Source organism: Austrofundulus limnaeus, unplaced genomic scaffold, assembly GCF_001266775.1.
Source record: "Austrofundulus limnaeus strain Quisiro unplaced genomic scaffold, Austrofundulus_limnaeus-1.0 Scaffold484, whole genome shotgun sequence".
Lineage (NCBI taxonomy): Eukaryota > Metazoa > Chordata > Actinopteri > Cyprinodontiformes > Rivulidae > Austrofundulus > Austrofundulus limnaeus.
In genome coordinates, this window is record NW_013952886.1 from 297,191 (window position 1) to 311,102 (window position 13,912).

The following is a 13,912-nucleotide window of genomic DNA, read 5'->3' on the forward strand; positions in this document are numbered from 1 at the left end:
CCCGACTTACTGCCGGCAATGCGAACCAGACTCTGACACCGGTCGTACAAGGACCTGACAGCCTGTATCAAGTGGCCCGGTACCCCATACTCCTGCTTTAGCTAAATTAACCCTCAATATTTTTGTACAACCATGATTGTTGTTGCCCAGAACCATTTGTGTAACTAAGTGTGTAGAGCATAGACTGTATTTATTACATTGATGCTGATGAAAGTTTACTTGAATTTCAATATACTGCATCCTCTCAAAAGACAGTTTGACTCTTACAATAAATTAAAACATTACAAAACTGATAGTTTTTTTTTGACCATGGGTTTCCTCCACCACTAACCTGCCTAATTAATACCTCTGCCACCCCGCACCCTCACCTCAGGGTAGTTCTTCAAATTAAATAAAAACCCTGATTGATTTTAGGGGTTCACTTAGTTATGTTTTATAATTTCCATCACTATGAATCAGGACTCAGCTTTAGTCTTACTTTGCTTTTTTCCGCAGGAGTTTCTGAGACTCGGGATAATGAACCAAGATCTCTGCCAGGTCGTTTTTATCCAGGATGAACAGGTTGGCAAATCCGTGTGCCTTTACGTTGGCGGTCCGCCGGTTTCCTCCACCTCCTGCAAGCAGACTGACACAACGAAGAAAAACACCTGTATCCTGTTTCTGAATAATAAAATAAAAAAGACACGAAGCCTGAGTCTTAAAAAGTTTTAAAGCAGAAAATGTGAGAGGATTCTTCTCTGTCACATTTTTTACAGTTTAACATGATTTGTCCTGAACTTGATGCCAGAACTCTGTCAATATTTTCTTCAGATTAAAAAATAAACAAATCTGCCATCATCTAATCTGGTCTCAGACATAAAAATTTCAATATGTGATCAAGTTTCATCAACTAGTTTTTATCTGATTGGGTCTCAGTAACAAATCTGTCACTGTTTGATTATGATCAAGTCATCATATTACGATTAGTTTTCTTCTAGATGTTCTTCAGCGAGTATCCCCCTCCACAATGTTTATGCTATTTCAATAGTTTTTACACCAAAACTTCCAGCTCCTTCTGGACATTCTGGCTATGACTTTTGATATTTCAGCTATTTTTTACTTTTGACATATTTACATAATATTATATATATTCATTTATATTTATATTTTTCTGCCATTTTTTTCTCATTGAAAATGAATGGAGCTCCATTCAACATCATAAAACCTTTAAAAATATTTGTATTTTTTTTCTATTGTGATTCGTTTCCCATCCAAGTCATCTCAACTTTGCCATGCTTCTCCTCCTGCAGAGCTGCTATTGTAATTTATATCTGTTAAGCCCCTGTGCCGAATGATGGCTATGCCTTTTGGTGCCTTTAAAGCTTATAGTTTATGAAATATTAATGTTGAATAAATTATAATGGCAGTCATTGGAGCCTTGTATTGGTCCAATACTGCCCCATGCTGTACTCAACTTGGTACTGCATCACAGTTTAATATTTCAACTCAGTAGTTCAGTGTTTACAATACTAATATGATTGTATTTTGATGTTTTACTATAATATTGTCTTAATACTGCTCGATTGTTGTAATATTATGCATTTTTGTGTCAATAATTGTATTGACAATGTGGCCTCTTTCTGCACACATACAAACCAACCCCTGCCACCACTTTCTGCCACAGCTCTGTTGGTCTAATGGTCTATGTCATGGACTTTCATGTGGGAGATCAGGGTTCAAAACACAGCTAATGCAACTTTAACAAAAAAAATCTCTTCCAACTTCATATTGTCACATAATTACCTTAATTACAAACACCTGCTGACGTGACAGGCACAAGCTGGTTCAGAAAACACATTTGAACTTGGTCAAAGTTCATTCTGTAAGTCCAATGCTGCAGGTAAAGCCATGCTACATGGCAATGCACACTTGTTTTTATATTGTAAAAACCCATGTCTAGTTTGATTTGTATTTTATTCTCTTCTATTGTACATAAAATTTATTTAGCTTTTAATGAAATGAATAAATCTTGAAACTTTTACGGCACTTTACACCTTTTGTTCTGGATCTGCTTTTTAACTTCTTTGTGTTAATGTCACCTTCTTTTACTTATTTATTTATTTTTAGTTTTTGGCTAAGTTTACATTTTTTCAGCTATCTTTTGTTTTTGTTTTTTTAGCTATTCCGCTAATTTAAACATTTTTGTCCTTCTATCAGCTTCTTTCTATTAATTTAAACTTTAAATGCATCTTTCAGCTGTTTTTTGCAATTTCAGCTACTTTTAGCTTTTTCATCTTAAAACTCAAATCTCAATTTTTTTTGTGCTAATTTCATCTTCTGACAGCCAACATGCCTCTTTTTGTGCTTTTATTGTTGGATTAAGGTTTTTCAGCAACGTTTTCAGCTACTTTTCTGCTAATTTCAGCTTATTTTTTAGGTACATCGGGGAAACAAAGCAGCCACTGTTCAAAAGAATGTCCCAACACAGACGAGCTACATCTAATGGCCAGAACTCTGCAGTTTTCACTCATTTACAGGCCAGCGGTCACTCTTTCAGAGATGAGGATGTTCTCATTCTTGATAGAGAGGAACGTTGGTTTGAGAGAGGAGTAAAAGAAGACATTTTTGTGAAGTAAGACCGTCCATCATTAAACAGAGGTGGAGGCCTTCGTTTTCAGTTGTCCCCCTCCTACAGCGCTGCCATTGGCAGTATCACTCCACCCCCTGTTAACAATAGGTGTTAATTAGGTGTCAACGATAGCCATTGAATGTGATGTATCAGTCACATGGAGGCAGGGCTTAAAAGCCTGAATTTAGCCTGAAACTCTCAGACTGAAGAAGTCTCTTGGAGGAGAGACGAAACGTTTCATTAGAGAAGAACCCGTCCAGAAGACCTATACTATTTTTTTCTTTTTGATTTTTTACCTGGATTACTGAGATGCATCAGGATATTTTTTAGGTATTTTACAACAAATTGCAAAATTTTTGTGCATCTGTTTTTCTTTACAAAAACCTGCCAGCATTCCTGCTGCACTCAGAGAAAATGTTAATTCTCTAAATCTGTCATTTGATTTGGTCCTGAAACTAAAACAACCATAATCTCAACAAATCTTCAGGTCTGATTAATTGTGTCTCATTAACGACTCTTCTTTGTCTCAGATGTTTTGTTGAACAAACTGGTTCTGGTCGCTCAGGCAGGTTTTTGGTTAGCTTAGCTCAGTTTCAGGTCTTACCTGATTTCTCCGAACACCGAGCCGGCTCTGATGGTGACGAAGACCGTCTGCAGGTCCGGACCCCCCACCACCTGAACCTCCCCCTGCTTGATGATGTACATCTCTCTGCCGATCTCTCCCTGAAACCCACGACACGTGAGAAGGCCGGCTCCGGCTCACCTGAACACACCCTCACCTGCGTTCCCACCTTTTTACACACGAAGTCTCCGGGCAGGTAGACGACGGACTTGAGCCGGGTCAGCATGTCGAACACCATCTGCCTGTCGCAGCCCTGAAACACACGCAGACGCTTCAGCTCCTGCCTCCCGGCTCAGCACCATCGTGGTCTCATGGTTCTGACCTGGAACAGGGCCACTTTACTGACGATGGAGTAGTTGACGTCCACGGCCATGTCCTGCCTCATCTTAGCTGGAAGCTGCACCAGCAGCTCCTGTTCGTCTGCAGGAGAAAACACAGAAAAAGTTTAAACTCAGCCTATTTCACAAATTATAACTGACCAGCTGTGGTAGCTGAGAGTCCTTCCCAACACATTCTGAACATTAACTTTAACACAAGGTCTGTTTTTAACATTTTTCCATTTACTATTAGAGTCAACTCTGTGCTTCAGTTAGCAAAATATCTTATAAACCACAGGAAAGATTATCTTAAACTCTAAAAAATTATTATGTACATCTAAAATTCATTAACATTTATTGTCAATTAATTTTAAGATGTTGCCACCACAGCTAATTAACATTAGCAAGCACACAAAAAGATATGACAGTCAATGCTACAGGTTTTGAAATAAAATAGAAATGTTAAAAAATGTCACAAACACATGTCATTTTATACATTTAAAAGTGTAAAAGTTAAATCCTAAGTGTTGTGGCTAAATGTTCAAATTACATTTCACTACTTCAGAATGGAACACAGCCTTTGCTGTTGGTCACTGTCATCATACGCTGATGCTGCTAATGCTGCTAACTGTGCTAACACTGCTAACATCGCTAACATTGCTAATGCTGCTAATGCTGCTAACTGTGCTAACACTGCTAACATCACTAACATTGCTAACATTGTCCTGATGCATCTCAGTAATCCAGGTAGAAAATCAAAAAAAAAATTGTATAGGTCTTCTGGACGGGTTCTTCTCTAATGAAGTCACATGGAGGCAGGGCTTAAAAGCCTGAATTTTGCCTGAAACTCTCAGACTGAAGAAGTCTCTTGGAGAAGAGACGAAACGTTTCATTAGAGAAGAACCCGTCCAGAAGACCTATACAATTTTTTTCTTATTACTAACATTGCTAACACTGCTAATGCTGCTAACTGTGCTAACAATGCTAACACTGCTAACGCTGCTAATGTTGCTAACTGTGCTAACACTGCTAACATTGCTAACATTGCTAATGCGTTAGCAATGTTAGCAAACTTGCGGTAGCAGCTGGTGTCTGAGCCTATCAGACCACAGGTATCTGTTTTCAGTGAACACATTTTGAATGAAATCTTCAGCAGCATCAGCAGCTGCTTTTGTCGCAGGATGATGATGTCACAACAAAAGTCAAGCAGCAATGGCAAAAGTTGCGTTCCTGTCTAAAACTCCTAAATGTAAACTTTATCCTTTATCAAGACTTAACTTTTACATAGATTCACATACGGAAGCTGAGAGCGGGCGTTTTCTGCTGATTATTTTCCATGGTTTTCTCACAAAATAACGAGCTTTTTCTCGAGATAAAAAATAATTTGCCAGTGGTTTTCTTGAGATAACGAATTATGGTTTTCCTTTTGTGTTTCATTGGGTAACTATGAAGATGGACTGGTCCCCTCAGCTAGTCGTCTGCTGTTGGCTTCCATATTCACATTTAAATTTATAATATTTAATAATTGTCTAAAGTCTCAGATCTGAGAAATCTTTCTTTTCTTTTTTCTTTTTTTTTTCTCATAAAACCTGAAGTTCTTCAAAGCAAACGCTGAGAGTGTGTTTGTGTCCTCTTACCCAGCATGCCCTGGCTCTTCCAGGTGTAGTCATACCAGGTCTTGATGCGGTTCTGAACGTCTCGTGGAATGCTGTAGGAGTTCATGTACTTGACGGTGCTGTCCATACAGGCTCGGTAGTAGTTCTCCCCGGCAGTCGCAGCTCCAACCACGTCCCTCATCTAAAAGGAGGACAAGCAGACATGAACAAGGAGAGACTGGACTCACAGGACCTTGTTTTTACTCTGGAACTAACGGAGCTGGGTCTTAGACGGACCTGGCCAATCATGATGGAGAAAGCAAAAACACCAACAAAGTAGTTGATGAGCTGGAAGCAGATCTCAAAGACGGTGGTGGGGTCCGGCAGTCCGCCGATGGTGATCAGCGTCTTCACAGCAAAGTAGTAACAACGAATGTAACTATAAAAGTAAAAAATAAATAGCATTTTTATCAAAAAAATAATTATGTTTAAAAAACAGTTTGCAGGGTTCAAGTCTACGTAACATCATGTTTTGGTGCCTGAAGGCCTAAAAAATGGTATAGGCGGTATAGGCAAGTACTAATGGCACCAACCATCTGGGGGTGCCCCTAATGGGGGACGAAAAATGGATTTTATGTTTTTATCAGTGTATAGTACCCCTGAAACTGCTTCAGTCCACAGCTGGTTAACATGAACAGGTGTTCCTCATGATGTCAGCAGATGTTGGCAGGTATGAGGAGGACTTCTGGTTTTACAGTTTCTAATGATTTTTATTGTTAACCATTAAAGATGGGAGAAATGGCTTTTTTGAAAGGATCCAGATCTTGGGGAGCCGTTAAGAGCCGTTCGATTTTGAACGTATTACGTCATCACGCAGCCGTACGTAATGACGTAATCCTGTCATGTGGGTGGAACCATGTGTTTGTCAAGTGGAAACCCCCCTCCCCCTTTCACCGTGAGCTTCTGTACTCCACAACTCCGCCTGTTTTCCATGAAAAAGCAAAGCGGCAGTGATTTAAGTATGAAAAAAAATAAAGATTACATGAAGAATAAAAGAAATAAAACTACAAATGGCTCGTTACTGCCCACGATTCGGCTCCTATCTTTCGTTGTAAAGAGCCGTTCAAAAGATTCGGATCGTTGCGAACGTCACGTCTCTATTAACTATTTTAACTGGACAACCTGGTTTCTAAAGAAGAAAAAATAATATTAAAGTTAAAACTATTTGATCTGGTGTGAATGTTTGTAAATTGGCAGAGAGATTTAGAAAACTACACGAGGGGCACCACCGCAAATCTTGCCTGGGGAACCAAATCAGCTAGGTCCGGCCCTGCTGTGGAGGATTTTTACTTTCTTAAAAGCAGATGAATTAAAATAACGTCTTTGGGGAGCAGGTTCACGTTAAAAAAGAAGCAGCACAACCATATATGAACTGATTAATTATATGTTGCAGTTTTACTCAGAAAAAGAGCGAGAATATGTTTGCAACTAATGAAAAAAAGATTTTAAAAAAACACAGTTATAGAATGAATTTATTTCCTGCTGGTTTTCTAACTGTAATGGAAGTGGACTGAGCTGCTGTCAGCGAGTTGTGTAGCAGAGAGAAGTAAGATGTCAGCAGCAAATGTGAACTCACATTTGAGCTGTAAAGTCTGAAACCTGAGAACAGAAGCGTGTCGTGAACGTGAGCTGAAACACAGCAGCTCATCAACTCGTCCTGCAGCGTCGTTACTTGTTCAAACAAAACGACACGGATCTGTAGAGCTCCTGGGCCGATCGGAGCTTTGTGCTCGTAATGAGAACGAGTTCTTACGCATTGCCTTCTCCGTTGTAGACCCATTTGGTGGATCCCAGTCCCTCGTAGTCAGAACCCCAGTAAAAGAGGCAGGCGTTGATATGCAGAGAGTAAAGCAGGTACATGGAGGTCCGGATCACCCTGACACACAACAACAACAACAACAACAACAACAACAACAACGAGAGAGAGAAGGTGAGGTGAATTATTAGTGTGCCTCCAACTAGAGGTTTATAGTAACTAAGTACATTTACTTCATTACAGTACTTAAGTAGTTTTTTTGAAGATTTTACCAATAATTTTTTAAACAGTTACTTTTCATTTCATTTCATTACATTTTAAAGTTAAATGATACTTTTACTACTTTACTTTAAAATGTAACACCTAGTTATTCGTCACAAAATTAAATACGTTTGAACTCATCATGAAAAATGTTTCTGCTCTAAAAAATGAAGTGTTGAATTTACTCAACAAGTTCATGTCAGCTGGTTTGTAAAGTTACACAGTCAAAAATTACCACCAATATTTTTGTTTTATTTAGACTTTTATAAGAAAAAAAGAACAAATTTATTTTTCAAAGTCAGTTTTTCACCATATGATTCATACATTTATAAATGTCATAGTTTATAAACTAAATATTTAACTTGCAAATTAAATATTTAGGTAGCTAGCTAAATATTTAACTTAAATATTTAGGTGGCTAGCTAAATATTTAATTTGTAAGTTAAATATTTAGTTTATAAACTGACATTTATAAATGTATGAATCATATGGTGAAAAACTGACTTTGAAAAATAAATCTGTTCTTTTTTTTCTTATAAAAGTCTAAATAAAACAAAAATATTGGTGGTAATTTCTGACTGTGTAACTTTACAAACGACACCACATAAGCTGGCTCCACTAAGCCTGGTGGAGTAAATTGGACAAAGAAAATACATCTGTTACTCAATTTACTCAACCTGGCTTATTGGAGTCAGTTTGGTTGAATAAATTCAACAGTTTATTTCTTAAAGAGTGTGTAAAATCACTTTTAATTTTATTTTACCAATTTTTGTGAACAGTTTCATGACTTTTACTTGAGTAGTTTTCTCATCAGTGAAATTAGTTTTTACCAAAGTCATTATCTGTTCATGTAATTTTACTTAGTTATTATTTCCAAATACTTTTTACAGCTCTGGCTCAAACATTTAAACTGAGTTCATCCCTTTTTCTGAATCTTGTTCAGACAACGAGACAAAGAGGGGGAATCAACAAATATATTCAAAGGTCCAAATATTTCTAATCAGAGTGAGCCCGACATTTTATTAGACATCGTCCACCTAATTACGATAAATATGCTAAACATTATTTAAAGGAATATGTTTAGTCATAATTATGATCTTAATTATTATTATTTATGGTCACAGATTACTGCAGTTCCAGTTCTCATGTCTGCAGTCTTGGACCATTAATGAACAGAAAGCAAAGGTCAAAGGTCAGGTTTAAACGTCTTAATTACAAAGAAACAAACTGTGGAAACAGGAAAACTTGTTGAGTTTTGTGTTATTTTTTTCTGTGTGTGGTTCTTCACCTGTAGATGTACGCTTTCTTCATGACAGCCTCCATTCTGTCGTTAAACTCAAAGAAAACCATGTACTGGGAAACAAAAGAAGAAACTGTTTATCGTGAGAAAACTGGAGCTGAAAGAGGCTGAGAGCAGCTGACCTTCAGCAGACGAGGGAACCTCAGCAGAGAGTTCACTCCTGTGAAGAAGTAAAACACCTCCATGGGAAACAGGCTGATCACGTCCATCTGAAGAAAACACAGAAGCTGTTTAATCAGCGGGAAAAAAAAAACACATTTAGTCACAAGGACAACAAAACGTGAAGCAGAATCTGAATTATTCTGCAAAATAAACTTAGCCTAAACCTTTAAAAATAGTCAGAAAATTCACATTTTTTGGCCTTTAAAAAAAATCCAATTTTTTTTTTTTGCCACATCACTTTGTTTATATGTGTTGTATCAAATCTGACACACTGAGCTGTTTTGGTAACATTTTGCTCACAAAAAAGTTAAATTAAGTTTAAAACACTCTAGGAAGTTTACTTCTTTGTTTTGTTTTTCTTTTTACAATTAAGTTTTTACAGCCATTTATTTCACTTCGTAAACAGTTTCTGTCCTTGTTACACTTTATAAAAAATTACCATATATTATCATATTGATGACATTTTCTTTTTTTCTCTCTCTTCTTCCTCAATTTTCTTTGACATCTAACACGTAAATATTTAGTCAGTACAGCGTAGAGATTATAATTTCAAAAACAAACACTTTGAAAATAGACAAAATGTGTTTTCAAATGGCATTTCAGTAATTAATCAATCTTCCAAAATAGTGTGTGTTGTATTGTGGCAATAATACTGTTGATTAAATTACTAAAATATCACATGACATTTCAGGACTGGAGCACCTGCAGTATCAAGTTTGATACACAAACTTATAACACGGTTTAACTGAACTATTAAAAATATTTTTAAGTAATTATGCATTGTTTCAACACAGAAAGTATTTATTTAAAAAAATTACAAACAATATTGATGTTATTCTTACCATAACTTATCCAAAATTAGCAAAAGTTTTCCTGAAAAAAATGTGTGGATGACCTCATGTCAGCAGACATTTTGAAAAGGCAAAAAAAAGTTCCACTTCCTGCAGTACATTGATAATCCACTAGAGGACAGAATGCAGGTCTCACATGATATACAACAGGTTTTTGAGGAAAATATTGATCACATTGATAAAATATAGGTCATAGAATCCTGCGTAGCAAATGTGATACAAATGGTGATACAGGGTTAAGTCTTGTTTTTGTGCTTCTAACCCCACAACCCCAACAGCCTCACGGACCTGTTGGCCTACTTTGTGTCCACCTTGGCAGTTGTTTGTTATGTGGAAGTATACTTTAGAATTGGACAGATTTAGACCAGTTTTTTATTATCATTCTTGTTATTGGACCTGGGCCTTTTGGGGGTTGTAGCTTCGGATGTTTTCTGCCAGAGAAGCGGATTCTAGAAGTACAGAATAACAGAAACAAACTCAAAATGGGCTGAAAATGGCAGAAAAATTGTCCCTATTTTTAAAAGCAACTTTGCCACACGTATCTTTTTCTACCCGTGTTTTTGTGCTGTAGTATGAGCTTTAGGGTACGAGTGCGGTCCACTGATACACAGAACCTAAAAATGTCCACAAACATTCCATCATTTGTTTCCTACAAGAGGTGAAGTGAATTTTAAATAATGTTAGACAGTAAATAATTCTGTATTACTTCTTACCTTAAACCTCTCAGTGGTCATGTAATGTTCCCTCATGTCCTTTTTATCACACTGGAAAATAAAACCATTTCAAACAGGTTGTGTTCTCGAGCTGATAAAACCAAGATGTTTGTTTCTTTCATGCACGAACCACGATGTCTCCTCCACGGACAAACTGCAGTCTGGGCTGGAAGATCAGTATGTCGGCGACGTAGATGAAGTCGCAGGTGTAGTCGGCCAGCAGCCACAGGTGGATGTTCTCAGGTGTTTGGTAGGGGAACGCCCAGCGGACGGGGATCAGCCACACGTTCCAATTCCACGCCGCCACCACGAAGAACAACCAGACCACGTAAATTAGATCTAAGGAGACAGAAAACACGTAGAGAAAAACAGACATTTAACCACAAATCTGTGCCAAAACACTGGTCTGTGATCAGACATCTGCCTCCACTGAAACATCAGTCCCTTTCCAAAACACTGACCTTTACCCAGAGAGCACCTTCTACCCAGACGCCAGTCTTTGTCCAGTCATTGCCCAAGACATTGGTCTTTAGTGACCAAACTTTACCAGACATCAGTTTTTCCATAGACGCTGGCCTTTACCGAAACATCTCATGTGTTACCCAAACAACAGGCTTCAGATACAAGTCATTACATACGTACCGTTCTTTACCCAAACACTGGTCATTACCCAAAACAGGGGTTTTTAACCAGATCCTGGTGTTTGTCTGGACACCTGTCTCCACCCAAACACCAGTTTTTAGACATTAGTCTTTACTCAAGACACTGTCTAGATATCATGTTTTGCATAGACATCTGTCCTCACCCCAGGGGCGGAGTCAGAAGGGTGACATGGTGGCAAGTGCCACCTCTGGCACCTGACTGACCACCTCAAGTGCCCCCCTTCCCAAATAATTGACAAATGGATGCATTTAGATTTTGTTAAAGATTGTTCTCTGATACTACTCTACAATATGAATGTTTTAGCTGTGTATATTTGAAAATGACTGAATTATAGCCCTTTGTAAGTTAGCATCAATGGTTAGCTTAATTTGGGATTAGCATCAGCAATGGGCATGCAATCATTAGCTACTCCACAACAAACTTCATCTCAGTAAGGTTTATAATGACTTAATTATAGCCTTTTTAAGTTAGCTGCAGTGACCATGTTGAATTTCTGATTAGCGTTTAGAATTTGGTAAAGAATGTTTTGACGACTTCTACACTAATCTTCAGCTTTGTATGTCTAAAAATGGCAGAATATTAAGTTGTGACTAGCATTCAGCATGTTTTTAGATTATTCTTAGCTGCTATCACACAAAATTTCAGCTCAATATTTTAAAACAGCTGAGTTAAAGCCATTTGAAATTAGCTTAAAAGCAGTTATCCAGAACTTTCAAATCCAGGGTGTTTTTCTTTATTTGTACGTACCCCACCAAAAACACATTGGCCACCCCTTGCAGTAAAGCAACATGATTTTAAAGCAACATTTGTGAGGATACCATTTTGTAGAGATTGAGGTTGAGGTTGAGATTTATGTTTTGTGGTGGAGAAATGCTCACCTGTAAATGGGTCAATGCTGGAGGGGAAGCGGTAATCCAGGATAGCTTGCAGCCAGTCGGGGATTGGTGGAAGTTTTGGAATTTTAACGGGATACCCCAGAAGTTCAAACTGGATCGCTTCCTCGTCTTCTTCCTTTGCTGCTGTCGTGTCATCCTTCTTCTCCCCTCCTGGAGGAGGTGGTGGAACAGGAGGCGGTGGAGCTTTGCTTGGGGCTGCAAATATAAGAATGTAAAGTATCTTAAACTCGAAGCACTCGGAGAGTGCAAACCTCTGCCAAGACCAAATTCCTCCATCCTGTAAGAGTTAATGCGCAAAAGCAGAGATGCACATATTATGGCAAAAATGATTCATCATTAAATGTGGTTTTAACATTACTTTTATAAAGTTTGAAGTCCGTGCTGTCCAATACAGCTCACTGTTGTTTTTACTGAAGCCCTGTGAAAGCATCGCAGCTTTGCCGATCTCAGAGTGTTAAAAGAAAAAAATTCCTGTATCCGCATTGTGATCCGGAACATCACCAAAATTTAAAGGTGTGTTCCTTGGCCCAGTACACACATATGATAAAAATTTCATGACAATCTGTCCACAGGTTTTTGAGTAATGTTGTCCACAGACAGAACGACAGACAGACAGACAGACAGACAGACAGACAGACAGACAGACAGACAGACAGACAGACAGACAGACAGACAGACAGACATACGGGACCGAAAACATTACCTCGCCCTTGGCGGAGGTAATTAAAGCCAAGTGTTTTATGTTGGTATATAGATCACCCAAGGTGCAGGTATAGAGACAGTCCAACAAAACCATACCAAAACAAAATAAATAAATAAAAAATCAGTAGCAATACATAATACAGTCCTCTGTATGTACTCTGTATGTACAGGGCAATACATCATAATCCAGTCCCTGTAGGTACTAGGTATATTCAATATACTTACTTGGTAGATACTACATAAGTACTTGGTATGTACCAGTTAGAGGTACGAATCAGAACAACTCACCACGTACCATCTTTTGTCTTGGTACCAGGTAAGTATTCAATAAATATAAAGCAAAGTTATTTCTTGACTAAGCAGCTGATTTATTGAAGATTTGTGTTTTTTTTAAAAACTTGATACTGTGCTGAATTCTGATTTATCAGCTGTGCACACCTAGGATGGTGTCAGTCAAATGACACAGACACAATCCATTCTCCTTCATGGTTATGTAGAATATGTGAAGATTCCCGGAGTGTGTAAAGTACTGGGAGGAGGATCTGCAGATAAAATAATCATTTAGCAGCCCAGTGTGCTTTATCAAACCTGAAACTGGATGTGGTCTAAATTTAGCACGTTTGAAAGGCAGGAGCAAACTGTCTGCAGTCAGTGTACCCCAACCTTCAGGTGTTGGTCATCAACTCTGTTTTGGAGTCTAAGCTCTGTTCAGATGCATCTCCACATGGTTCCCATCTGTTTTTTATGTTTCTGTTCTGTGAAGGCAAAATGTAACAAACTGACTAAACTAGTTTTTCAAAGCAGTGTGAAGTCACATTAGATCTGCTGAGAATGTCCTCACAGGTTCCTGTCCCTCTAAAACGTATTTACTACTTTTTATTCAAGCAAAACTTCTTAACTCAGGGTCCTGAAACAAAATACTTTAAACTCTGAAGCTTCTTGCAGACGAAGGACAAACTCACAGGTTGTGGGACTGTCCTCCTCAGATGCGTCTGGGTCCACCAGCCGGTCTTTGTGGCGTTCTGTTCGACCTTTGAAGAGCTTGACCAACTCATTCAGGCGCTCCTGGACTCCAGTGCTGCCGATGCTAGCAGTGGACACTGGACGCATCCTGCAGGAGGACATCAGGATGATGAGGGGATGGACAGAACTAAGTGAGGAAACTCACCCTGTGGTTCTTTGACACGTACTCATCATCAGCGTTCAGTGGATCTCCCTGACTTGACCAGGTCTTCATCCCAACCTTCAGCAGCTCCTCATCTTCCTCATTAGCTGACAGATCATCTTTGCTACAGACACAAGGACATCATCATCACTTTAGGTTTAGATTTATCAGCTGCTGCACGAGCTAAAGAGATAGATAGATAGATAGATAGATAGATAGATAGATAGATAGATAGATAGAT

The 13,912-nt window shown here is 38.4% G+C and overlaps 1 protein-coding gene across 1 annotated transcript in view; it reads right to left on the reverse strand.

Annotated features, from left to right (window-relative positions):
• The window catches only part of cngb1a (cyclic nucleotide gated channel subunit beta 1a), a 26,085-nt gene that overhangs the window by 5,575 nt on the left and 6,598 nt on the right, over positions 1-13,912 (reverse strand). The window contains exons 5-18 of the mRNA XM_014025552.1: positions 13,697-13,795; positions 13,469-13,617; positions 11,787-11,999; positions 10,376-10,584; positions 10,246-10,296; positions 8,642-8,728; positions 8,508-8,572; positions 6,956-7,078; positions 5,440-5,581; positions 5,185-5,344; positions 3,553-3,650; positions 3,400-3,483; positions 3,213-3,331; positions 479-625 (exon numbers count right to left, since the gene is read on the reverse strand). Of these exons, the coding sequence (XP_013881006.1) occupies positions 479-625; positions 3,213-3,331; positions 3,400-3,483; positions 3,553-3,650; positions 5,185-5,344; positions 5,440-5,581; positions 6,956-7,078; positions 8,508-8,572; positions 8,642-8,728; positions 10,246-10,296; positions 10,376-10,584; positions 11,787-11,999; positions 13,469-13,617; positions 13,697-13,743 (1,694 nt within the window). The 5' untranslated portion in view covers positions 13,744-13,795. The remainder of the gene's footprint in view (positions 1-478; positions 626-3,212; positions 3,332-3,399; positions 3,484-3,552; positions 3,651-5,184; positions 5,345-5,439; positions 5,582-6,955; positions 7,079-8,507; positions 8,573-8,641; positions 8,729-10,245; positions 10,297-10,375; positions 10,585-11,786; positions 12,000-13,468; positions 13,618-13,696; positions 13,796-13,912) is intronic.